Below are 27,270 nucleotides of genomic sequence, written 5' to 3' on the forward strand. Positions count from 1 at the left end.
AAAAACCATTACAGTGCACAGAAAGCCAGAGGGGGGGACACTGCTTTGAGATACTAATGTAAGTTTTCCAAACAGTTTATCAGACAAGTCTGAGGTTGTTGCCTCTGATTTAGCAAAAAGAGTGAAATAAACACAGATCCTTTTTTGGTAGACGCAAGTGAAACCTTCCTCTAAGTAGGCCTGGAAATCATTCTCTTGATAAACTGATTAATCAGTCAACTATCCTATTAATAAGGGAATCTGTGTTTTTTCAGGTTTCAACATGACAAATAGTCATGCAATCTACTTCAAACACACATTTTTGCTTTTCTTTTTAACCTCACTAATAAAAAAGGGATTGTCTCCTTGTTAGTTTTTTTTTCTGTGTTTCACTTACCCCATCCCTCACCCAGTCCTTGAACCTTGATGTTGTATCACTGGGGACCCAAGTAAGCTTCACAGTTGTGTGCATCACTGTTGGGGTTTTAGTCTTTTCCATGTTGCTGATGCTTTGATACCGCTCTCTTGCTCTCTATATAAATATCTCTTCTCATATGTGCAAAAGTTCTAGGCAGGTGTGAAAAAATGCTGTAAACAAAGAATGCTTTCAGAAATATAAATAATTGTTTATTGGCCCCAAATGTATTCTGCAGGAGGATGACGACTCCAAACAGCCAAAGCCATTAAGAACTATCTTCAGCATAAAGAAAAACAAGAAGTACTGGAAGTGTTGGTATGGCCCCCACAGAGCCCTGATCTCATCGAGTGTGTCTGGGATTACATGAAGAGAGAAGGATGTGAGGAAGCCAGCATACACAGAAGATCTGTGTTTAGTTCTCCAAGATGTTTGTAACAATCTACCAAACAAGTTCCTTCAAAAACTGTGTGCAAGTGTACCTAGAAGAATGCAAAGGGTGGTCACACCAAATATAGATTTGATGTAGATTTCTCTTTTGTTCCTTCACTGCATTTTGTTGATTAATGAAAATAAATGATTAACTCTTCCATTTTTGAAAGCATTCTTTGTTTACAGCATTTTTCCTCACCTGCCTAAAACTTTATATATCTATCTAAAAAAAATCTCTCTGTATATAATTTTTAACTCTTAGATGTGGTACTAATGTTACAGCACATAACTTGTAACTTTTCTCCCCCAAGAGAACAAATGATATTTACCAATACTAATAAAAAGTTACTGTTATTTACTTATATCAGCTACTTTTACTTTTCATACATTTTTATTCATCATAAATATTTTTTTAAAAATCCATGAAATTGATTTTATCAACTAAACAACAAACATACAAAAATACAGGAAATTAATAATCACAGCTTATATTTTAATGATAAGTGAACAGTGAGTTTATATTGTCAAAAAAAAGGAAAAAAGAAAGATGTCTTTATACAGCAATGATACAAGCTAATCACAAATAAAAGTGCAAATGATCAGTGGGAGTGAAGAGGACACTTACAAAATAAAGATTTTCTTCTGCTTTCAGACTTTAAAAGAAGATGAAAATTTGGCAGTTACAAAGTTTCATAATTAAGTTACTTTAAACATAAAATGATGAAATTTAAGTGTGTCTGGACCCATCAGGACAAGAAACATTGCCTTTAATAGATGAAATCCAACCTTCAATTACATGTTTTCATGAAGTATAACGAAACAATAAAACCAATACACTACGTGTCCAGAAAAACCCATTTCCCCTGCATCACAAAGATCATTGATGCCAACTGCCCAAAATTGAACACTAAATTATTGGCCCTTAAGTCAGTGTAACAGTGTTGTAGTTTTGTTAATAAGAGTAAAAATAAATAATAACATGGCACACACTGGTGGGAAAAATTACTAGGCCCGAAAATGTGAAATAATGTGGTTGACACATAGCACCTGAACAGTTTAAATAAAATCACCCAAACAAATAAAATAAACATGTCTTGACTTCAGGTTAACTGAAGAGAGTCGAATAAATAGACAAATCAACAGATTGTCACATAAGATCAGCCAAAAAAAAAAAAAATAATAGAAATGTTATCATCAAACATAAAATGACCCTGTACAATCATGATTCTAAATATTTGACAATCAGAAAAGAAGAGAAACCTTTGGACATTTAAAAGCTGAACAGTTCACAGAACATTACAGTGAATTTCCAGCTCCGTGGTTTTACCGTTGGACTGTACTAGAGTGGATTTACACAGTTCACAATTTAAAATGATCCCATTTATCTTAGACTGGACATTTGCTCAGCCCCTCAATTCATCCTGTGTCTGAATCAAACCTTCCAAATTCCAAATTGGCTGTCCCTCACACACACACAGCATGTGGGTGGGGCCTCTGTGGTCACAGCCAGAGCCCTGTACCTAAGATGACCATATTTGGGGTATCCACCCTGATTGACATCATTAATTTAAATTTGAGGAGACCCCCCCCCCCCCAAAAAAAAGACAAAATTTAAAAAACAAACAAACAAAAAGACGTGAAACTTGCTGTTTAGAGCAATCTGAAGCCTGGGGTTTCGGATTACAGGGATTATTTCTATGTTGCTGATGTTTATTATGAGCATTCATCATCTGAACTGTAGACATATCACAGGGGAAACTGGAAAGCAGAAAAACAGGTTGAGCAGAAAGTGAATTACCCCACTGTGACATACATTCGTGGAAACATGAAATATGAGAGCGAATGTCAGTCAGCACTCCTGGTTTTAGAGAACATTAGAAGGAGTGAGATGAAAACATGTTCTGTAAATTTAAATGAGCCGACCTTCAACTGTTGTTCAATTCAGCGCTGTTCATAAATAAGTACACGACAGAAAGCCTCATCATTTACCTGTCTGAGTATCACAATCACATTTACATTCACAAAAATGTGCAAAAAGTAGCCGTTATACTCAGATTTAATAAATAATTATAATATTTTTGTGTACCATCCTTTACCCAAGTTAACAGCTTGAAAAAGTTTGTCCAGAGAATTAAACTTAAAGTTCTTCAGTCCAAATGACAATTTGGTTTTCCAGTAATTTCATCATTTTAAAAAAATATTAGTTTACATTTATCATGTTGAATGAATCGAAGACAATTGTATATTAACTAAATGTTCAATATTATCCACATTTACATCGGTACATCTGAAAATGCTGTTTGCACATCAAAGGTTTGCATCCAAGAAAAGCATTATAAACATATACTGTAGCATATGTTTATAGTACTTCAGTATATTAATGGAAGTTATTGAGGAGGAAACAAAGTATACCGGCATGACGGTATACTGCAAAAAATGATCAGGCGTAACCCCGTTAACCAGTCTTGCCAGTCCTAAGTCACCATTCGTGTCAGAGACATCAGAGACATGTCAGTTTGCCTTTGAAGCTGCCAAGGCTCTCCTCTGCAGTGCTCCTGTACTTGCCGCCCCGGACTTTACACGTCCCTTCAAGCTCGAGGTAGATGCCTCGAGCTTCTACCTCGAGCCCAGCCCAGGGTCTTCCCTGGGCTGGGGTGTAACACAATTTAATTAAAAAAACAAAACAAACAAACAAAAAAAAAACCCAAGTTTGAAATCAGGCAGGTCTGCCCTTTTTCCTTCTGCCTAGAATTCCCTGCTGATATTTTTTAATAAAAGAAATTATTAAACACACTTATAACTGCAGTATTGTTACTTCGGCGTGGACTGAACCCAAAACTGAAGACACATCTTTGTTTTCAGATGTACCCCTGTTATGAAAAACATCCTTGTGTAGCTGCATCTCCACCTCAGTCTTTAACCCACTCCATGGATTAAACCCTGTACTCAGATTACCAGTGTGCAGACAATAAATAAAACTGAAGTGCAAAAATCAGTACACTCAGTGCAGTGATGAGCCGTCAGAACAGGACTGGAAGAATATAATTACAGAATATCATCTCTAACAGCTGACTGATCTACAGTGTAAGGCTGTAACAGCACAACGCTCCCAGGATTCCAGGAAAACCTATTTTAAAGTGACCTCTGAAAGCAGCACGTCACACTTAGACGTACAAAGACGCAAAGTGAAACGGCTCACTACAAACTCTGGAGCACAAACTGGAAAAGAAATTAAACGCTACAGCAGTTTGAGGACAGGTAAAACCTACCAACTCCTCCTCGGAAAACTTTATTCACCATTAGTCACTTTAAAAAATGTGCACAGGACGACAGCATTTACACTGGAAGACTGTCTGTTTACTTAGGATTCTAAAGTCAGGCTCAATTAAGGAGAACTCAGTGGGTACCATGTGCCCCGTTTGTTTGATTAGCATCATTAGAGTACACAGAGGCCCAGGCTTAAGCAGGGCACTTAAACAGCTGCCTTTATGAAAATTGTGTTACGCAGTTAACAAATTGTTCCAATTAAACTACAAGATGCATAAAATTATGATCCTAATGCTCCTATGGAAGAGTGCTGCCCAAAGGTGTTTGAAAGAGACAAGCAAGCATGATAGAGAAGAGTTGAGATGCTGAGACAAAGTAAAGCACTCTCAGGGCCAGATTATTAAGCACATGTAATTAAAGGGAGGGAAGGAGGACTACTGTACGCAGTGCAAATGCAGCCTAAAAAAAACCAAACAAAACCCAAACATTTCTGCAGCTGCAATGATTCAGTACCAGTGGACACCATGTGCGTCTTTTAATCAAAACCAGAGGAGACGGGGTGATGCAATTAGAAGAAGAAACAGATTCACAAAATCCAATCAGGTTTTTTTTAGCATTTGAGAGAACGATGGCAGAGCTATGTGGATGAGTATGACCAACGTGGTGCTGGTTTATGAAATATTAGTCAAATATAACTTAAATAGCACGGCTGCCTACAACAGTGCTGTTAAAGGTTTTTGATAAACTAAGCAAAAAAAAACAAACAAAAAAAAAAAAAACTGAATTTGACCAGCACCCAGACACAAAATGAGGAAAAAAAATGTTTATTTTAAATAAAATTTAAACAAGCAGTTAAAAATAAATGTAAATGTGTCTGGTCTGTTTTACATGGGTGGAGTTCAGAGAATGTGATTTACAAATGTGCACACGTCACTGAGTAATCTACATCAACTACAGTGACTTATTACAAAGACCAAGTGCAAGTTCGGGACGGGACGCAATTTGGCACAGGAACTGAGGTTAAAAGAGGAAAGATAGCGCAATAAGGCCTTGTATGTACAGGAACATGCCTCAGGTAAAATACATCCACCTCTGAGTGTGAATGTGTCTGTACATACATTTACACTATGTACTGATTGTTCTCTTGTTGGTGTGGCAGCAAGCTCTGCTCACCACCGACTACATCCTAATACTGATTCAGATGGACGTGAACAGAACTGAAAAAATAAACAAAACAAACCTTTTTGTTAAGGATTGGCTGCTGCTTTGAATCAAGTACTTCTTAATAAGAGCTGATGTGCTATTTACTCTTCACAGGCTCAGATGGTTCAGATTTCTGACTGTAAAACAACAGAACAGAACAAAGGAATAACAAAAACCTTTAGATGAACAAAAAAAAGTCAATGTGTTGGGTTATTTTCCACCAAACTCCACAGAGACAGCTCACTGGAAGAGCCATCATCTCTCTGTAACAGTGTCAACTCTGTTGTACCTTCATCTCTCTTATTACTGTGACTACCAGTAACAGTCACTTTGTCACGTGTACCACTCATTCACACCATTCCTCACTGTTCAGCAGTTAAAATGAGATTTTCTGAGCAAATTTCATGCGCCATCTTTCCCCTAAAACAAAGCTTTCTACACATTCTTTTTAAAATCTAACACCCTTTTTCCTCCGTACGTGCATCAGCTGTGTCTAAGAATCCTGAGCAAATAATTAGAAATGTGCACTCTGTCCTCGGAAAACCCAAGTTTAAAAATCCAGTCATGCAATCCACACTAATCTGTTTCTCATCAGCTGAGAAAAACAAAACAAAACACATTGTCCTCTAAGCTTTCCCTCTTTTGCTAGAACTACGCATTTAGCTGCCTGAGGAGTGTGAAATGGTGAGTGAAATCATTAACCACAGCAGTCTTTAAAACAGAATCAGTAACAATAAATAAAACTTAAAAAAACAAAAAAAAAAACAAAAACAAAACTTGAAATGAAACTGGTTTTTGTTCAAAGGGAGTGTGAATATAGATTTGCCAAATCTCCTGGTGCTGCCATGCTCATGCCCCACTTATCTCTGACACAGTCCAACCGACCCACACAGTCGCACTACTGGCTCTTGTTAAAATGGGAGCTTCTTCAGCTGCTCAAAGGTGATGAAGAACTGAGAAGTATGTTAAGGAAACACAGACAGTGGATTGGCAGATACAAATACTTCAATGCATTTACCTTGCAAAAAAAGTTGGTATTCAAATTGCACCAATGAAAACACTGACAGAGAGCATGATTGTCAGCACTACGATGGTTCATGGGGTAGGCTGAACAAACTCACCAAGTCCATTACTTGATTGCCATACAAGTCAATTTAATTTGTACTGTGCAAAAGTCTCAAGCCTTCTTTAATTTCTTTATATTTTTCTTTCAAGGAGCCAGACTTTCTTTAAAAGTACAGCCAGTGGCCAGCCGTTAAAAAAAAAAAAAAGTTATTTAGCAATATAAAACAAACAAACGAACAAAAAGAAGCATACTTCACTCATAAATATAAACTGATTAGTGTGTAATTATGTTCTGTAAGAAATTGATGCATTCTCATAAATGCATAAAATGAATCCAATAAAAATACATAGGAGTGGGCACTGGTTTTGAACACAGTGGCTGAGATGGACATCATCCTTCTGCTTAATGGAGTAATGGAATGCAAAGGTCGAGGAGAGGAGAACTCATAGGTATTTATGTGACATGGAGGCAGTGAAATTAATTAAGTTAAGGGACAAAATAAGCTTTCTATACATTCGAACCTCGAATACAGGAGGAACAATGCGGTTTTCGTCCTGGTCGTGGAACACTGGACCAGCTCTTTATCCTCTCGAGGATACTCGAGGGCGCATGGGAGTGTGCCCAACCAGTCTACATGTGTTTTGTGGACTTGGAGAAGGCATTCGACCGTGTCCCTCGGGGGGTCCTGTGGAGGGTGCTTTGGCAGTATGGGGTGTCTGGCCCATTGCTACGGGCCATTCAGTTCTTATACGACCGTTGCAAGAGCTTGGTCCGCATAGCCGGCAATAAGTCGGACTCGTTCCTGGTGGATGATGGGCTCCGCCAGGGGTGCCCTTTGTCACCGATTCTGTTTATAATTTTTATGGACAGAATTTCTAGGTGTAGCCAAGTGGCGGAAGGCTTTCACTTCGGTGGTCTCAGGATCTCATCTCTGCTTTCGCAGATGATGTGGTCCTGTTGGCTTCATCAAGTGATGGCATCCAGCTCACCTTGGAACGGTTTGCAGCCAAGTGTGAAGTGGTGGGAATGAGAATCAGCACCTCCAAATCTGAGGCCATGGTCCTCAGCCGGAAAAGGATGGAGTGCCCACTCCGGGTCAGGGTCTCGTTCCTGACCTGGAGGGGTCTTGTTCAGGAGTGACGGGAGAAGGGAGCGGGAGATCGACAGATGGATTGGTGCAGCGGCTGCAATGATGCGGACACTGTACCGGTCTGTTGTGGTGAAGAGAGAGCTGAGTGTAAAAGCGAAGCTCTCAATTTACTGGTCGATCTACGCCCCTCCCCTCACCTATGGTCACGAGCTGTGGGTAGTGACCGAAAGAACGAGATCGGGAATACAAGCAGCGGAAATGGGCTTCCTCCGAAGGGTGGCTGGCCTCTCCCGTAGATGATAGGGTGATAAGTTCGGCCATTCAGGAGGGGCTCAGAGTAGAGCCGCTGTTCCTCCACATCGAAAGGAGCCAGTTGAGGTGGTTCGGGTATCTGACAAGGATGCCTCCTGGGCGAGGTTTTCCAGGCATGTCCCACCGGGAAGAGGCCCCGGGGCAGACCCAGGACACGCTGGAGAGATTACATCTCTCGGCTGGCCTGGGAACGCCTGGGTGTTCCCCCAGATAAGCTGGAGGAGGTGGCTGGGGAGAGGGAGGTCTGGGCTTCTCTGCTTGGGCTGCTGCCCTCGCGACCCGGCCCCGGATAAGCGGAAGAAAATGGATGGATGGATGGACAAAATAAGAAGTGGCAGGCCTAAAAACTGGAAGTCATGTCCACTGGGATTTATAACTACCCTGGTATATCATAACACCATGATATAGCCCGAGTCTAATAGCGATGGCCAAATTTTTCCATAATATATATCTAGATTTACTATTTCTGATCCTATTCCAGGTCTTTTATGGAATTAATTCTTTTTCTAAGAGCTAGAAATGATCCAAGTTCAAGTTTTGTTTTCTTTAAAGGATACAATGATGTTCCAAGGTCCCAGTCGTAGCCAGTTAGGCCAAAATCCCTTGTAGAGAGCAAAGAAGCCTTCATTCCTCCACGTCTGCATCAGTCCATCCAATGTTCCTTTGTAAATGGGGTTTCCAGACAAAACTCGCTGGTTCATCATTCGAGTTCTGACCACATCTACAGGATTGGAGGCCAGTGCCCCCGCCAAGCCACATGCAAAACTTGAACTGCAGAAAAACACAGAATGCACATTAACTACAGCTGTTGCTACTGCACAGCTAAAGACAGACTTTAAGAGTAGTTTAAACTTACATGAAATGTGCTAAAATAGTGTCTCCCATGAGGCCGGAGCGAAGGAGGTGCTTCTTTGTTATGTCATAGACAGGAAGTTCCACTCCGACAACAATAGCTGCTCGCTGTGCTGTGGGGATGACACCCTGAAGAAGTGAAGGATGGAGAAAATGAATCAGACCGTAACACACTTACAGTACAACTCAGTGAACAGAATGAAGCAAGATGGGTGCCTATTTTCCTTGAGGGCATAGAAAAGTTGCTTTTAGGCTTTGTACTAAACTGTGGATAGATTGGACCAGATTAACTTGTAAAGAAATCACCTGAAGAGCTAGACCAGACCTTACTGTAACTATTATGGCCAAAAACACCTTGACCTAGCTATACAGCGAAATGCAGCACTCACTCTCCATAGCCCTCTGGTGCCCTCTGTCTGGTAGATGTTGATGAAGTTGGACATCATGCTGCCTTGGAGCAGGCTGCCCTGTGCCTGCATTCTGATCTAAAACAAACGGAAACACAAAACAGTTGCTAAACTTTTGGCTCATGGATTAGGTTTAAAAAAAGAAAAAGGATCAATCAACTATAAAGTTACTAGTATTCTGTTTCTGAGCACATGAGTGAGTATTTCTCAGCATATCAATGTCACAACTGCCGTTTAATAAATAATAAAGCAGTGCTTTAATATTGACAGCACACACATTCCAATATCCTAGGGCTTACTGCCAACATGAGTAGTCACCTTGAGAACATCTGTAGGGTTGGCCAAAGAGGACGACAGGACTCCAGACACGACACCGCAGAAGACGTTGATGACCATCGTCTCATCTGTCACAAAATGACACAAATTGAGTCAAGACAGAGCCAAAACCAACCGGCAAACTAACAAATACGTTATTAAGATCATCCTATAATTAACTATGAATTGATGTCTGTGGCGGAGATGTGGTCCCTGGCGTAGCTGCAGGGGAGGGGTGGAGCGGTGAGCTCAGGGGGGCGGTACCGGGAGGCAGGTGAGCCACAGGTGGTGGCGATTGTGTGATGAGTGTTTTTCCTTCTGTGTGTTTATATAGTGACGGCAGAGTCGAGCGGGAGGCGTGCTGAACCGGGACGAGCTGTCACGGCGCATTGTTATCATAAATAAAAACGTTTTCGTGAGCAAAAACGGAGTGTGTGTGCGGGTGTGTGTGTCGCATACATCACAATAACGTAAATTTTATGAACACTTAATTCTTGCTTTGTGTATCAGTTTTGGTACACTATTTGCATCTTCTCTGGGTCTAAACATCAGTGTAATTATTTAGAACAGCAACCGAGACAACTCAGTTCAATTATTATTATTTCTTCTTAATGTCTGTAGATTACAGAACAAAGTGTTAATTTTGCAAGGATCCAGTTACTGTATAGTGTATACAGTTTAAAATATAAATACAATTTTTTTAATGCAAACTAACTTAAAGTGTTGACTTTTTGTGACATTAAAAAAAACATATTGGCATTATTTTAGGGCCTGTTTTGAAACATCTGTTGAGGAAGAAAAGTTCAATTGTTTTTGCACTTGTACTTTCAACATCTCACATCAACGTCTGATCACAATGAGAAAAATCGACATATCAAAGAATCAACCCTTTTAAATATCTTACATCCTTAAAAAATGACAAATCAAGAGTAGAGCTCAACTGATATATCAGTCTCTCTCATTTCAGCATTAGTGTAAATGTTGATGTTGTTGTTCACACTTTTTTTACATTTCTTATAATGCTGAAAATAATCCTCATGAAAATGTATAAATGGTATTATCAGTGTTTACAGCTGTTTCTAGACAGATATGAGAGTTTGCTTGCAGTCCAACAGTACTAGCCATTAAAGTCTAAGCATGCGCTAAAAAAAACTAAACCCAAAGTTGCCAAAAATAAATTTAAATAAAAAAGGGAAATGGCCTGAAAACAACAACATGCAAGCAGAATGGAGTAGGCAACACGGCTAAGCAGACAATGCATAGTCAAGTGACACCTTAATGGCAAGTTGCTAACTACCTTGTAAAATATTTTGCTAGTAGGTGATAACCTACCCAACCGCTGACTATTTTTCTCTTTAAATGCATACGACAGAATATTGTGTATCAACAGTAGCAAATGATACACTGGAATTATTTGAACTCCACGGAAATCATTATTAGCCTCAAAAAGAAACATTAGCTGTTAGGCTCTAGTTAAGAGACAGGCTGTCTGAAATGAAGTCCTCTTTGTTTTGAGTAAAAGCTACAATATTAGGATAGCTATTTCTGGAAGGTGGAAAGGTTAAAAATATGCTAAAAGGCACCAAGTTGAAATTACAGATTCCTATTCAGAGCTCTTAACAAACACACAGTACTTCACAGTCAGTTTTAAGAGAAGAGAGAGGGAGAAAATCAAAGGCGTAACCATTGTTGCCAATTTGGCTTATCTAATTTTCTCATATTTTCTATAATCTACATTGTGCATACTGGCTTAAAAACACTCAGATGGTTGATCTCATTTGTAGTAACCCAATGTGGTGTCTACACTGGATCAAGGAATAGAAATCTGACATTAGCAGTACAACAACGTAATCGCTGTGTTGCTTATTAAGGACAGAAATGTACACATTTCCCTGTGATTTGTGGTCTCAAATAAGGTCAGTGCAAGTACAAAGTCAATTTTATTATATTTTATACTGACTTTAAAAATTATTTAGCATCAAACCACAACAACTATTGCCAAGGTGGCTGGGATGGTGCCTTCCCCCCTCCCCCTCCTCCTCCTCCCACTTATGGCTTTGGATGACAATTACTTAAACTAAATTAGGCAGGTGCATAAATTTGGGCACCCCAACAGAAAAATTACATCAATATTTAGTAGATCCTCCTTTTACAGAAATAACACCTCCAAACACTTCTTATAGCTTCCAATGAGAGTCTGGATTCTGGTTGAAGGTATTTTGGACCTTTTGTCTTTACAAAACATCTCCAGTTCAGTCAGGTTTGATGGTTTCAGAGCATGGACAGCCCACTTTAAGTCACACCATAGATTTTCAGTAATATTCAGGTCTGGGGACTGAGATGGCCATTCCAGAACATTCTACTTGGTCCTCCTGCATTAGTCTCCCATACAGCATCTCCTTGTGCAAAGTGCGCTGAATAGTTGAACGATGCACAGTGACACCATCTGCAAGAAGATGATGTTGTAGGTCTTTGGAGCTGGTGTGTGGGTTGACTATGACCGTTCTCACCATCCTTTGCCTCTGCTTACCTAAGATTTTCCTTGACCTGTCACTTCCAGCCTTAATTACATTTGTCCATGTGGTCTTCCATTTCCTCACTATGTTCCTCACAGTGGAAACTGACAGCTGAAATCTCAGAGATAGTTTTTTGTATACTTCCCCTAAACCATGATGTTGAACAATCTCTTTGAGAGTTGTTTTGAGACTCCCATGTAGCCACTCTCAAGAGAAGATGCAAAGAGGAGAAAAACTTGCAAGTGGCCACCCTAAATACCCTTTCTCGTGACTGGATTTACCTGTGTATGTAGGTCAAGGGTCAATGAGCTTACCAAACAAATTTTATGTTTCAATAATTAGTGCTAAAGGTATTCAAATCAATAAAACAACAAGGGTGCCCAAATTTATGCACCTGCCTAATTTAGTTTAAGTAACTATTGCACACTTTCTGTAAATCCTATAAACTTCATTTCACTTCTCAAATATCATTGTGTTTGTCTGCTATAAGATATATTTAAATTAAATTGCTGATCCAAACAACCAATGATTTATGAAGGAAAAACATGAAAATTATCAGGGGTGCCCAAACTTTTGCACACCACAGTATATAAAAAGGAAGCCAATTTCAGTCTCAAACAACATCACTTTCCTTTTCTGGCAAAAAAAAAAAAATGATGCAATTTTGTGCTGTGCACACTTAATATCAAATATATGTGTGACAAATGGATAAAAGCATATCAGAGTGTCAGTATCAAAACAGCCTCTTTCATAGTTTCCTGCCTTTTCCATCCCCACTCATCTTTCTGTCCTGGACGCACTTTGCCTGTTGTTTAGCTTGCAAATTACTGCCGGGATGTTAACACACTCACTTCCAGATGGGTCAACACAGGTGTTGTATTGTTGCTCTATTCAGAGGAAATATGTTGGAAAAAAGAAATGTTCAACTTAACCTGGGTAAAATGTTGGGACCTTAGTGTGTTTGCATTTTCCCTTACATTGTTTACTTTATCAAGGCTGATTTTGATTTTTAACAAATAAAGGACATCCACTCAGCTAAGGTGAATGTATTTTATTCATTTCCAGGGGCAAATTATCATATAACTGCTTTACTTTCAACCATTTCCAACAAACATACAAACATCATTAACCTCTTTTCATCCACTGAATCTCAAACAAGTGACAACACAACACCCAATATTTTGCAATCCAAACAAGGAAGAAAAGATTTGCAAGGGGTTTTTCACGTTTGATGCACAAAACTAGCATTGATTGCAAACAGAAAGAAAAAGAATGAGCATGAAAAAATGAAAAGCAAGAGAAGCACAGTCATGCACAATCAATTTTTGGTTCACCTGCCATGGAGACTTTTATAGTTATGAAACTGCACCAGTCCCAGATTTATCGAAGGCCAAGAGCATTTTAGAAGCCGAATTTTGTGTTAATTATTCCACACTACAATGTTAAATGACTCTGATATTCTGCTGTTTGGTTTGCTGTCCTAGAAATATGACTTGCATAGTAATTAAAAAAAAAAAATACTGGCTAGAAGTCAAATTGAGGTAAATCAGTGCACTGCAGCTTTGGTTATGCTCCATTCCTGTTCAATGTCAGTATATCTTAATGATCAACTCAACACTTGGCAAGAAAGAAGAAATGGCTGTTGTGTCTCAGGGAGCCATTAGAGAAGGACATTTATTGATATTCACTCTGGACTGTTTAAACTGAGCTTCAAAGTTCGCCTTAAAGATCATGGCAGGCTTGTAAAGCGCTCGCTTTGCGTAGCAGAGTTTTTACCATTTAAAAAATAAATAAATAAACAGCAATATTAATCTTTTCCCGTTTCTCCTGTCTAATTCCACCATGCTTCTAGTGCTAATGCCACAAACCTCTGTTACATCCGTGCAGGCACCACTAAATTAGATATTTTCAGACAGTATATACTAGCATAAACTATTTAATAGAAGAAGAAGAAGAAGTAGTATAGTCAATAATAATGATGTCGTTGCTGGGGAAAAAATGATCAAACATCTTAATGAGTGTAGTTGTAACACATTATCTTTGCCTTACTTGGTTCCCTGTTGCTGTGCATATGCAGAGCTGCCTACATTTTAACTGTGCTGATTACATCCAGCACAGAACCTGCGTGAGCAGAAAATAAGCAAAAGGAGTCTGTTTAAAAACAGTTTTTTCTGGAGCATCTCTTTTTCAACCTCTTGGCCTTGGCCTTTGCCTTTGTGACAGATCCCTTTCCTCTCCTGTACTATATAAGCCAATACCATAGTATGTTTAAACAATTTGGAGTTCATTTTGTAAGCTTACTGATCCTCAAGATGCAATGCAATATTACTTCAAGTATTCCAACGATGATTAATACGTTCACTTGGCAACTGAAAGGTTGCTGGTTCGATTCCAGTTGGAAACACAAATCCCCTTTGGAGGGGTGTCAGAAAGGGCATCGGGTTTAAAACTCTGCCAGATCAAATCATGAGCTACTTGTTATGGTGAATCCTTGTAGAAAAGGAGCAGCCGAAATATCCATTTAGTCATCATTACTGGGTATGCTGAATGGAAGATGGCCCTTTAAAAAACAAAACAAAAAAAACAACAACAACAAAAAAGAAAACCCTTTACAGCAGGGGTGGGTAACATAAGAAGGTGTGACTGTTGTGGAGGGCTGCACCATAAACAGAACCCAGTTCAGCTTTTTAGCCTCCACAACAGTCCCAGATTTAGACTTTTTGTTTTTATTTCACTTTATTTTCAGTTAGTTTACTTGTCTGTGTTCAGTTTTTAATCATTTGAAAATGTTTAGTTTTAGTTTTCTATTGTTTCAGTTAGGGCTGGGCGATATGGCCTCAAATTCATATCGCGATATAATTTGAAGCATGTGCGATAACGATATATATCACAATATATTCTTTTCTTCTGTATAACGTATTTCCACACTATAAGGCACACTTAAAATCCTTTAATTTTCTCAAAAATCGAGAGTGTGCCTTATGTATGAATTCTGGTTGTGCTCACTGACCTTGAACCGATTTTGGCGTGTAGAAATCTGTTAAAAAATGTTTTAGTACAACTTTGGTAAGCCTGCTGATGGACTGCTTGATGGATTGTCAGAGCATTACGGCTGCCGTAGTGAGGAGTAATCTGGGTCCAAAACTCCGTCACCTTCAGGTCCCAAAGTCAAACGAACACTGAGAGTTAAAAACAGTCTAAATTCTTTCATCTTTAACAATTAAGTTTAACATCCATGCAAACATGAAAACAGAATTTATTAAATTTAACGGAGTTAGAAGTTAACAGGAAGTTAGCTCGCTAGTTTATACCTAAACATTTCATACCATGTTCTGACTGAGAGATTTTTGAAACTAATTCAAACGTACAGCTCTGCTACCACTTCCAACATAAATGAAGACAGAAAACTAAACAGCAGTGGCATTTGCAGGGTTACCGAAGTTGGACTACCTGGTATATAATGTTGTGCTACGTGATTGCTAGCGACACAGCTATGTTAGCATAACATTAGCACAGTGAAGCTGGAGGATGAACGGCAACTTTTTTTCCACTCGATAAAAGTTAACGTGAGGGATTCTGGTGGTTAGGGACAAATGCAATCGCATAGCAGGATGCTATACACGGGCCAAACTTCAGTCAGGAGAACATAATTTACTGATGATAATGGTTGTAGCCGCTGTGATACTTTCTACCAAAACAGGCGCAGCTTGATGACATCATCAACATGCGCTATCGCGATAGAGCGATATAGTCAAAATCTCTATCGTTGGCCAAATCTATATCGTTTCTATCGTATATCGTTTATATCGCCCACCCCTAGTTTCAGTGGTAGTTTTAGACTTTCTCATTAGTACAGTTTGGAGGGTGTTTAGATATTTGGAGAAATTTAGAAAAAAAAAAAAAATCACAACAGACGTCACAATACAAATGCAACTGTGTAAAGCAGGGGTGGGCAACTCCAGTCCTCGAGGGCTGGGGTCCTGCAGGTTTTAGATATCACCCTGGGTCAACACACCTGAATCACATGATTAGTTCTTACCAGGCCTCTGGAGAACTACCCCCGTTTCTCAATATGCGTACTTGCGTTCTCGTGTACTCGTGATACGTCATCAGTCGGAGACCAAGTACTGTTCCAATGCGAAGTACGCATCAAGCCGAGAACGCGAAAAAGTCCCGGATGTGTTCTCGCTCCGCCCGTTTTATCGAGCATGCATCGGTGGTGACTTGTGTGGACTTGGTACAGCTAAATATCCCAGAATGCATTTCATCCAAAACTCAACAGCGGACTCCCGGCACATCGTTTTCAAACCCCCCCCCCCGCTCGCGGTCTTCTCACTACTCAGGTTAAAGAAACCCCAGCAGCTGTCTATAGTATTGAGTGTCCACTAAAATAAAAATAGAAGCGTTCCAACATCTCACCTGCTTGTTTTTATTAAGGTATGTACACGTATGTACATGTACACTATTTTTATTAATAGAGGTTTCACTACTGAGGTTAAAAATGATATATAAGTCACTTAGATCACTTCTACATGTTAATGTTTGGTTTATTTCAGTGTTTTATTTGTTCCTGAGTAAACCGGTTTGGCTGTGATTAAAGTTAAGCTTCATAACATGTTACTCACAGTTAAATTAAGAGGGGACGGCAGTAGAAACTCCGGACCTGTGACATCATCACGTACGCTGGTGTTCCAATTGTACAAATCGCGAGTCCGTGCTCGCGTTCTCGGCGAGTGCGTACTCCCGTGCGTTCTCGGCCAGTACGTACTCGCCGAGAACGCGAGTACGTACTCGCGTACTTGAGAATTGAGAAACGGCCTACAAGACATGGTGAGGAGTTAATTTAGCCATTTGAATCAGCTGTGTTGGATCAAGGACACATCTAAAACCTGCAGGACACCGGCCCTCAAGGCCTGGAGTTGCCCACCCCTGGTGTAAAGAGATGACCAAAGTGCCACATAACTGCTTGGGTTTTCTTTTTTATTCCCCTCCCAAAAAGTCAAAGTTCTATTTATTGCACAGCCCAGTGTCTTTATATTAACACATTAACTAAAATGCTTTACATAGTTTTTCCATTTCATATGTTAAAGGGGTCAAAGATATGACTCTGAATAGCAGCATCAGTTAACCAGCTAAAATGCAAATGTAAGAAAATGACTCTCTGTCCGTTCTGTTTTTATTATGGAAGATCCAAGATAGCTTAAAAAGCATTTGCTTATTGTAATCTCTGGTTTTGGCTGAGCCCAAACTAAAATCTTACAAATCAAATGCATGTTAAAGGACATTGCATCAGTTTCCTGTGAGGACAGAATAATTGTTATTCTAAATTTTATGCCGTATTAAAACACCTACATGGTTGGCCAGTTGTCTGGTTTAGCTGATTAGAGTAAATGTGAGAATACTATCAAGTTTTCAGCTGCGTGCTGTGTAACTAACTAATGAAATCCTGTGAATTAAAGACAGTCTAAAATTAGCCTTTTAAGGAGAACTTAGTAAAAAGACACAAAAAAAAGATATTTGAGTTAGAAATAGTGATACCAACCTTCTGGCCGACTGACAAATAGCCTCTTCAGAGAATTGTAGGTTCCTATCTTGATTGTCCCGTAAGAAGCCTGTCTCAAAAGAGCCGGGGAAATTCTGTGAGGAGAAGATTAAAAAAAAAATGTTTGATTCAAGTCAGTTCCTAAAGCGAGTATATTTCAAGAAGTTACTTGTGTGGCTATGAATGCAAGTCAATACCATTTCGGCCTTATTAAGGATTGTGAAATTCAAGCTATTGTCTGTTACACAGAAAGTGGATTTTAGAAAGTGCTCTGAAAACACCTGAATGCTCTAAAAACAAAGAGAAGCTTGTTTTTAATCTTTTTCAGAATGGATTGCATTACTTTTCCCACGGGGCTGTCAGCTGAATTCACAACAGCCGCCCGCAAAGTGTAGCAGCTCTGTGTTCAGTCTTTATTACTGCATATCGTAGAGCACATCAAGGCTCCAGACTAATGTTCAGTTCTTTCCCTCCCCACATCAGTAAATGTAAAAGAATATTCACAGTGTCTTACCATGTTCAAATAATCAGCCTTTACTTGTCATGAAGTTGTTGCTGTGGCACATTATAAACTCTATTTGTTCTGATGATTGCAAACAGTTAAGAAAAACCACATGGTGAACAGCCATCCAGCTTTTCTCCTTCAGAAGGTGAGTACCAAAGGGCTGAAGATGAGCGTGGCTGATAAATGAGAAGTGAATGATTCCCACACTTTCCACCACTTTTTGCTTTTCTCCGACTGCAACATCCTCAACTTGTGTCTTATTCCACCCACGAGAAATGTGAGCAGAGGAGTGGAGGCAACATGAATTTAACAGAATGAGAACATATTTGCCTCTGCGCCTCAGTTAAAGAGGGCATGTGGTGCAGCATCATCATAAATTGGTTTGTTACTGCCCACCTACTGATGTATGCTACGATCTCAGATGCAACAGCGCTCATGACATGGTACCATTTAGGACTTAGTTAAATTGAGAAGGGTGCAACATGACCAAATGTGAAATCATACACACAAGAGCAAAAAGTCTGATTAGTTTCTCGTCTTAATAACTGAAACACCACGCAGATACAAAAGATTAGCTGACTGAAAATGCACGAGACATCTTTAAAGTAAAGAACGATTGTATAACAATTAGCAGCTTCCCCTGTATGCCTGTTCTCTATGCTCTCCACACGAATTTTAAGAATTCAAACAGTTTTCAGTATGGTGGAAAAAGACCGATTTCCTGGTCACTGGCAGGAGGATAGAGGACAGAAGAGACAAGGAGGCATAATTTAGAGAACTCAGAGGACTTTAGGCTTTACTTGGGCAGCCAACCCAAGTATATTATTAATTCTTCCCGCCTTGTGGTTTCCCTAACAGCTCGCCAGCTAGCTACTCTGGCAATCCATGATATTACTGACCTTCCACCATCATATATTTTTACTGTATTTCTCATATGCTGTCTTTATAAATTTATTATTCCTTTAAATGATCACTTATTCTATTTCTCTATTTTATATGGGCATTTTTTGCATCTGTTGTGGACAGCAAAGGAAAAATTCAGTTGTACAGGGAAACATGTTGGGAAATATTTTGTTATATGTAGATATTTTGTGCATATGACAATAAAACTTTGAAACTTCAATGTGAGAAACACTGACAGTGGTGAGTTTATTTTTAACCAGTGGAGTGCATTCATATTTACTGAAGTTCATATCCCGACCAACCCAAGCTGCTGACCACTCTCTAACCATACGTGACCCGACTCCCTTCTACCCCCCTTACACAAAATATCATGAAGCTAAAATAGAATACTAAACTGCTTTAACAGAGCAGCCAGCAGCAGCCTGCGTCACCCATATACGATATCACAAGTGAGTAGCAAGTAAGACGACTTATTTGACTGCACAATGAGAGAAAAGAAAATGAGATCTCCCTGTCTTCTAGGAACAATAATTTACCTGGGACTGTATGCATACTCCCTGGAAATAAGAGCTGGTAGGACTGAAATTCTAAGGAAATCTTTATTCAAATACCCCCCACTTAAACTTACAGCGGAGTCTTATTTCAAAGTGTATTAGCTCTTAGTAAAGCTCAAATGAAAAACACTGGCTAGGGGGGCAGTCGCTTCTCTGCAGCACAAGCAATGTAGACAGGGAGATAGCAGAATTATTTATAACATTAGAGAAAATATTAAATGCAAATGGACTTTCCTACATATAAGAAATGATGGAGCCAACCAATGAGGTTTTGGCATTCAACCAAAGGGATATAAACCAGATTTTTTAAACATTGTTGCTACAGGAGTATAGGGCTGCACGATTTTGCATAAAATGAGAATCACGATTTTTTTGCTTAGAATTGAGATCACGATTCCCTCACGATTTTCTTTCCAATATAAATATTTATTGCACTTATTAACTGCACATCGACTTCGTAACAGTTGAGACTGAACATAAAAACAATAAATGAACATAAAAACAATAAATGTCTCACATTTTGTCGTTGCCGCAAAATGTTGCACTGCTTGTAATTCCGGTAGCCAGGTGATAAGTGATAGCCTCCGTAATTTTTTTTGTGCCTGCGGGAGTTCGACGGGTATGGGGAAGCGCTCTATAAGGTTCCCGTTATTGATGTTTGGGTGGTTGACCGGGACGGATTTTCTCCTGTCACTTTCTTGGCCTTTACAGCTTCGTCATCTCTCACGTGCTCTCCGTTGTTTTTTCCCTGCCAATTTTAGCAACCAGCTGGCTTCTGTATCACGTGGTATAAGGCTCTGCCCTTGTCATTTGTTGCGCAGGAAGAGTGAGCGCTTGTTTTCATGCAGATTATGTCCCGGATCAAAATGCGGTACAATCATCATCTTTTTTTTCTTTTTTTTTCTTTTTTTTTTTAAATCGTGGTCATTTGGAAATGACATCGCACATAGGTATGAATTGAGATCGCGATTTTCTAACGATTAATTGTGCAGCCCTACTACAGAGTTAAATTTATTAAGACTTTTCTGTACATCAAATGGCCCAAAAAATACAGGAAATGCTAAGACATCCATTAGGTAAAGCAACACAGGCTCTTTGCCAACACTGCTTATGTGCACAGTCAGCCTAGAAAGGCTCGGTTGAGTCAGAAAACAAAAACCCTTGGCGTATTAAGCAAAGACAGGAATTTTTAATCTTGATCAAGTAATAGCATTCATGTAAACTAGAGAGATGCATCACGAAAAACCCTTCTACAGTGAAACTATGACATGCAGATCAAATGAGTGGCCTAAAAAATAATATTCCATACCCAGAGTAGAGCGCCCGAATGCCCTCCTCCTTCCCGATCCTGAACAGGGCATGGAACATGCCTCTGTAGCGCACCTCTGTGTACTGAGACTGACCTTGGACCTGTAGTCTGGTCTTAGTAAGGTCAATGGGAAATGTGCCTGAGAATGAAAAATAATGATAAATAGGGATTAAAAACACATTTTATGTGGTTTATTATTTTTATTTTATTTATTTTATTATTTTAAAAAGACTCAGAATACAGAAAAAATGTATATCATGTTCATATCATATACAGTAAACATCAAACATTTTAAAAGAGAAATCCTCTACTGAAGTCAATAGAGGAGTTCTACAAGAAGAAAGATAGTGGTAGAAGCATAACTTCCAGAAAAAGTTTATTTTGGGCATATTAAAAAAAGAAAAAAAGATTAGTCTGAAATGAACGCCTCAAAAATACAAATTGATTATGACAAAACTATTATTAACAGTTACTTTAATCAGCACTCAAACCACAGATTATTCAACAGAATTACACATTTACTTATTATTTATATTAAAAAGAGAAGCATGTCTTTTTTAGTTGTAGACTTTGCATTCAGTTGCAAAAAAATAAACAAACAGGTCCATGTAAAATGGACTAACCCTGCCAGAACCGAGCAGAGAGTAAATCTGAACTTGTATGGAGACGCTTAAGCGAAAGAATATGATGGGCTGAAAGCCAAAGTGTTGTTAAAATTTAAATTTGAATGCCTCCATGGCTCTTGCTACTGGCTACTTGCTCTTAGAAGGTCTTTGTGTTATTAGTTTTACAACCTAATTCTAAGCAACATCTATTTAAATACTGGAAATGTATTTTTCTTCATTCTTTAAGACTCTAAATAGAGCAATAGATGAAATGTTTTAATTTTGCCTCATATTCTCTGGAGAAAAAAAAAGAAGAATAGAATAGCCCTTTATTGTCATTGTACATGTACAATGAAATTGGAGGTGCTCCACACCAACTGTACCGGAAGAAAATATATAACTAGTAGACAATAGGATTAAATAGCAAAGAGTAGCTGATGAAGAGTGATTTAAATGTGCTTTTGCATGGAGCAAACAATCTAAATATGATTTTGAATGTGATGATTGTGTGAGAGACACAAACTGAGGCTAATAACCAGACTTTTGTCAGCACTCAACAACCTGGACTGAACTTTGTGAATGCCACACACCTGCAATTGCAGAATGGGGAACACAATTATCACCAAATGGCTTTGACATTTTCTCTGCTACATGCACCATTTCCCTTTTTGGAGCCAGTGTTATCTGTAGTGATGCATTTTCCTACAGCTTTCCTACAATACTGGCGGTTAACCATTTGCATACAACGCGCTCTACTCGTGTTACATTAAAGCATATACCCCCCAACTCCCAATAAAAAAAATAAATAAAATAAATACACCTGATGGTCAATGTGTGGATATTGCGGCGCACCACGTACCGAATTCTGCGACAATCGAGGCCATCCCTCCGTAGATAAACGGCTTCCAGTTCAAGCTGGCCATCTCCGTGGCGGCGGCTGCTGCTTCCACCTGCTGCAGCCCCGCTAAAAATAGAAGAAGACCACCCAGACAGAGGTCAACGCAGTGCTGCCACCTCAGACAATACAACATGTCGACAAACATTGAGGTAAAAGAGGATGCTACAGATATACGAAGTGCCTCAGCATCAGCATCCCAGCATACTGCGCCGGAAAGAGACGCCCCGCAGTATCGAACACGGCGAGGAGAGCCGTCATATTTGTTGTGACCCTACTATTGGCTCATAATAAAGTCTATAACATTTTCGGCGTCTTGATTGGCTGGGGTGTAAGAGGCGGGCACGGAATGCGTTACCGATAGCAACAGTGCCAAGAGAAATAAATTAAGTTATTTATTATTATTACTACTGATCATAGAATGACAAAGAAGCTATTTTATTAATTAAATCTAAATCATATGATGATATAATACAGTTTTAATCATTTTATAAAATGGTCTTTTTTCTTTTTTTTTTTACAGAGATGATCGCCCACCTGCTTCCAGCGTTCCGCCTCGAAACAGATGGCTGTTGCTAGGCTAACGGCTACTTCTAAAAAATTACTAGCCGGTCTGTTAGCAAATTTACCAACTGGCAACCAGTTACTGTCAAACTGAACGTACCTGTGCTGTAGATAAAGTCCGCGACCTTCTATGCAGCTTGGTTTCCCATGTGTCAGCGAATAACTATGCATTGACTTTAATAAAATGCCGGCGGAAAACTTCTCACCTTTCGTTAGCTTCCCATTTACGCTAGCGCCAACTGTGGCAGAATTAGTAAAAACAGGATTTCCGTTAACACTTTCAAAATAAAACGCCTTTTGTCTAACTAAAGTAGTCAAGCAATGTAATTTATGTCGTTAAGGTTAAAGCAGTGTTTACACAAATAAAACATAAATAAACAAAGTAATGCTAAATTTAATTTCTGGTGGCTAAAAATGAAAACAGTGATCTTAAAATAAAGTTTCATGAAATAAACAATTTTAAACTACTGCTTTAGCTAGGCTACTGATGGTTTACTGTTGTTGCACTTTTTTCTAAATGTTTATTGGGTATTCATCTATACAAATATATAATTAACCACCACAGCTGATAGATCTTCAGGAAAGCTGATTTTGTTTTATTGGAGTTGTACTGTGGAACAGGTCTTCCCCTGAAGAGGGTGAAACGCACAGTCATACAAAAGTAAGAAAAGTACATAGTTTTCTAATATCTTTTCAGGTAGCACATTAAATTAAAATCCATCCACAGCATTCAAACTGTGATATATTTAATCACACCATAGCGTTTCCAACATCATATTTCTTTAATAAACCCTTACTCATTTATCTTTGTGCTCTCAATTGTATGGCAACACATATTCAGCATTTTTTTCTTGCGTGTTTGCAACAGATGAGAGACTACATTCTCAATAAAACATAAAATCGGCAACTTGAAACAACCAAAGTTTTTATTTTTCCAATTTCTTAATGAAATTGATTTTACATATGATGCAAGGTTTTCTTTCTTATTTTATTATGATTTCCTGTTGGATTCTTTCACACCTAACTGCTCTAATACTAAAGTGTTCGTTTTCTTCTTCTTCTGGCTGCTCCCTTTAGAGGGTGACATATCAGATCATCTGCCCCCATCTCACCTTATCCATATCCTCGTCTGTGACGCCAACCCTCTACACGTCCGCCTTCACTACCTCCTCTGCAGTCTTATTTTCCTCCTGCCTGGCAGCTCCATATTCAACATCCTTTGTCCAGTACTTGCACTGTCCCTCCTCTGTACATGTCCAAACCATCTCAGCCTTCTCTTTGTAACTTTGTCTGAGCTGTCCCTCTGATTTACTCATTTCTAATCCTGTCATTCCTGATGTAAATCTTCAGCTCTGCCTTCCGGCAGTGCTACCATTTCAAAACTGTACATCAGAGTAGGCCTCACTACCATCTTGTAAACCTTCCCTTTCACTCTTGTTGCTATCCTTCAGCCAAAAATCACCCCTGACAGTCATCTACGCCCACCTCCCCGACTCTGCCTGTGCTCTCTTCCTCACCTCTCTTGTGTACTGTCTATTGGCTGTTGGTTTGCATGGTTGACCCATTGTATTTAAACTTACCCATGCAACCTAACTACCTTCACTATCTGCAAGTGTTACAAAATAAATTCACTCCCATTACTTTAGCATTAAAAAAAGTAACCCCCCACCCCCCCCCCCCCCACCCCCCTTCAAACAGCATCTGTTTGGTGCTTTAAGCACCTGAGAGTTGCTCATCAGGTAGCTGCACAGCAGGAAAACATACTTCCATCAGGGACACAAATAAAAATGCTCCAAGCTGTGCACAAATGACATTACCTTTTAAAATATGACACCTGAAATTCTTCATATGATGAAATGTTGAGCTGCAGTTTCACTTATGTAATAGGAGTAAAGGGCATAAGGGCAACATGGTTCAGCTAACATGTCTAAGGCTTATGTTTCTTGTACAACCATGCCACATATTTGCAATGAATGAGCCAAGTGTTACTGCAGTGTTTAGGGTTTAGTAGTTAGTCCAGGTTGCATTCACTGTAACTGGGTTTTGATTATGATCTACTGTCTTGTTTTTATCATTCTCTTTCCTTTTCAGGAGCATTATGCTCCTCTGTTTCTTGTGGATTTTCCTGCATTTTGAACCTGTGAAGACAGCACTTACATCACAGGATAGAGTAGAAACAGAACACAAAAACAGCTCTTTGGTAGTTATAAGCAGAGGGAAGAAAGTTTGCGTTTGCATTTCAAACATTACAACTCACAGAGCCTCCTGGAATTTAAATCAGCAAATTTTCAGCTACCCAGCTTTTTTTTTAATGTAAATTAAAAAAAACTGCAGTAAACCCCTTAAATGCTTTTAAAAGAGGACTGCTGTCCTTTCCACATCACTCACATGTCAAACAGCAAATATCCACAATGCTAAACTTCATCAGTAGAAAAATAGACATTGGCTAGGTATTCTTCTCCTCTACATTTAAAATATAGTTGGAAAATATCAATAATAAACAAAAATGGCCAGTTGGAGCCAAATTCAAGGGAAACTGAGTGGATGGAAACTCTGCAGTCCGAAAGTTTAGGGATGCATTTCCTCTGTTTCTTCTTCTAGAGGGCATTCTTGATGAAATCCAACCTTACTTGTTCAGGCACAGGAAGTTGTGTGGAATCACAGAGTGGTGCGCAGCAGCCGAATGGCTCGTTGGTAAAGCTGTTGGACAACTGACACCAGATTCCTAAAGGAGAAAAGACTGAGTTTGAAAAAAAAAAACAGGATGGAGAGAGAATTGCTCCAAAATTTAGTCTAGATTCACTTCTTTAACACTACGTCGTACACACAGGTGACCTGTGCTGCTCTTTCAATTTTCTACCATCTGAACATCTGTGTGATTTTTAAATAGATATACAAATTGTCATGACCAGTGACTACTGATCAGTGGTCATGAGTACCATTCACAGAGAGTTGGCTGCAATCACACCATTGTAGGATGGTGAAAGGTGTACCCTTTGGCCCCCTCCTCGATTCAGAGATGGTCTTTCCCTTTTCACGTAAATGGCCTCCTTGACTCTCCGCTCAAACCAGCGTTCCTCCCTGTCCAGGATGTGTACATCCTCACCACTGAAAGAGTGTCCACTGCCCTGTAGATGTAAATAGACTGCAGAGTCCTGGCCTGACAAGGTAGCTCTTCTGTGTTCTGCTATCCGCTTAGCCAGAGGTTGTTTGGCTTCCTCGATGTATAAAACACGGTTTACAATTTGCATATTAATGATCATGAAACTGACCTCACAGTGCATTGTTAGTCAGTGGGCTAGTTTCAGTCATTATGCAAATGTACTGTTTATAAGGTTGGAAACCTGCAGTCAGCAGAGACTGAAGAAGTCACCTGGATGAGTGACAAAACGTTTTCCCACTGAAAACACTACGTCCAGATCAACAGAATCAACCTTTTGTGATTTCCTTACCTGGATGATTGAGCATAGTTGTTGTTAACAAAATTCTAACGATACAATCTGAATGTCACAGATATTTAGACTCATCAGACCAGGCAACATTTTTCATCTTCTGCTGCTTCAAGATTCAAAGTGTTGTGCCTTTCGGGATGCTCTGCAATCCTTTGTTGTGATGAGTGGTTATTCAAGTTACTGTTGCCTCCCAATCAGCTTGTAGCAATCTGGCCTTTTCCTCTAATGTCTGATATCAACAAGGCATTTCCCCCTGCTTTTTCAGACCATTCTCTGTAAAGTCTAGACACGGTTTTGAGTTAAACTCCCAGTGGATCAGTAGTTTCTGAAATACTCTGACACCAGCAACCATATCATTCACCTTCAGAGTGACTTAAATCACCTTTCGTCTCCATTTTACTGTGCGCAGAATGCTGCTACTATGTGATTGGGCGATCAAATATTTGCAGTGATGAGCAGTGAGTAAACAGTGAGTGTATGTTTTATAGATACTCGCTGATGCAATCCTGCGGACCACCAAGCGTCTTTGTCTTTCCTTTGCCTTATTTCCCCCCCACTCTTCCTCTAGCAGTCCAGCATGAAGGCAGTTCATAGCTTAAGCAACTATTTTATTCAGACCCACAGTGGAGTGAAGATTACTTATTTACTTTTTTGTGTGTTTCTTTAGAGATTAGTCTGGATTAGAAACTGAGCCTACAGCTTAGCTGCTTCTAGCACAGGCTATAAGGGGTGAATCAAAGATTAAGCAAAATCCTTTGACATAATGATTAATATGTAAAGCTTGAACTTTTAATTGCATTTCTCTCCCTCATTTCCTGTCATTTAGCTACTGTCTGGTTGTTGTAAAGCCATAAACATGATTAAAAACATTATTAAAAAAATATGTATGAGGTTACTCCGCTGTTTTTCATCTATATGAAAACGCAGACTTACCGAGCTCCGGCAGAGAAGCAGTTGTTGCGGTTTGGATGGAGGCAGAAGAGCGAGGCCACGCAGTAAACACAGCACAACAACATGGACAGCAGGCGCCTCTTTAAAGACATCTTCAGTCTGGCAAAACACAGAAGCAACAGGTAACACTTGAAAA

General features: G+C 39.3%; 1 protein-coding gene across 2 annotated transcripts; it reads right to left on the reverse strand.

Moving 5' to 3' along the window:
* Nucleotides 1-1,312: 1,312 nt before the first annotated feature.
* slc25a14 (solute carrier family 25 member 14) lies at nt 1,313-22,954 on the reverse strand. 2 transcript variants are annotated; one of them, XM_063487259.1, is made up of 9 exons: nt 22,832-22,954; nt 22,132-22,236; nt 20,668-20,806; nt 17,397-17,491; nt 9,342-9,427; nt 9,006-9,101; nt 8,621-8,745; nt 8,322-8,535; nt 1,313-6,249 (listed from the first exon to the last, which is right to left on the reverse strand). In XM_063487259.1, exons 2-9 carry the CDS (start codon nt 22,193-22,195, stop codon nt 6,208-6,210), a joined length of 861 nt encoding a protein of 286 aa, XP_063343329.1. In that variant the 5' UTR covers nt 22,196-22,236; nt 22,832-22,954; the 3' UTR covers nt 1,313-6,207. The 2 variants fall into 2 exon arrangements, with proteins under 2 accessions (XP_063343329.1, XP_063343328.1); XM_063487258.1 differs by lacking the exon at nt 22,832-22,954 and having other exon boundaries at nt 22,132-22,363.
* Nucleotides 22,955-27,270: the final 4,316 nt, after the last annotated feature.

The sequence above is a fragment of the Pelmatolapia mariae genome, linkage group LG10_11 (assembly GCF_036321145.2).
Source record: "Pelmatolapia mariae isolate MD_Pm_ZW linkage group LG10_11, Pm_UMD_F_2, whole genome shotgun sequence".
NCBI classification, from domain to species: Eukaryota; Metazoa; Chordata; class Actinopteri; order Cichliformes; family Cichlidae; genus Pelmatolapia; species Pelmatolapia mariae.

Excerpts from the sequence above, each read along its gene's own strand:
- slc25a14 (XM_063487258.1), bottom strand. The coding sequence starts at position 22,315 with ATGTTTGTCGACATGTTGTATTGTCTGAGGTGGCAGCACTGCGTTGAC. Across the intron at positions 9,102-9,341 it reads ACCCTACAGATGTTCTCAAG|ATCAGAATGCAGGCACAGGG; the intron begins GTGACTACTCAT and ends CGTTTGTTTTAG. Across the intron at positions 8,746-9,005 it reads GCACCAGAGGGCTATGGAGA|GGTGTCATCCCCACAGCACA; the intron begins GTGAGTGCTGCA and ends TCACTTCTTCAG.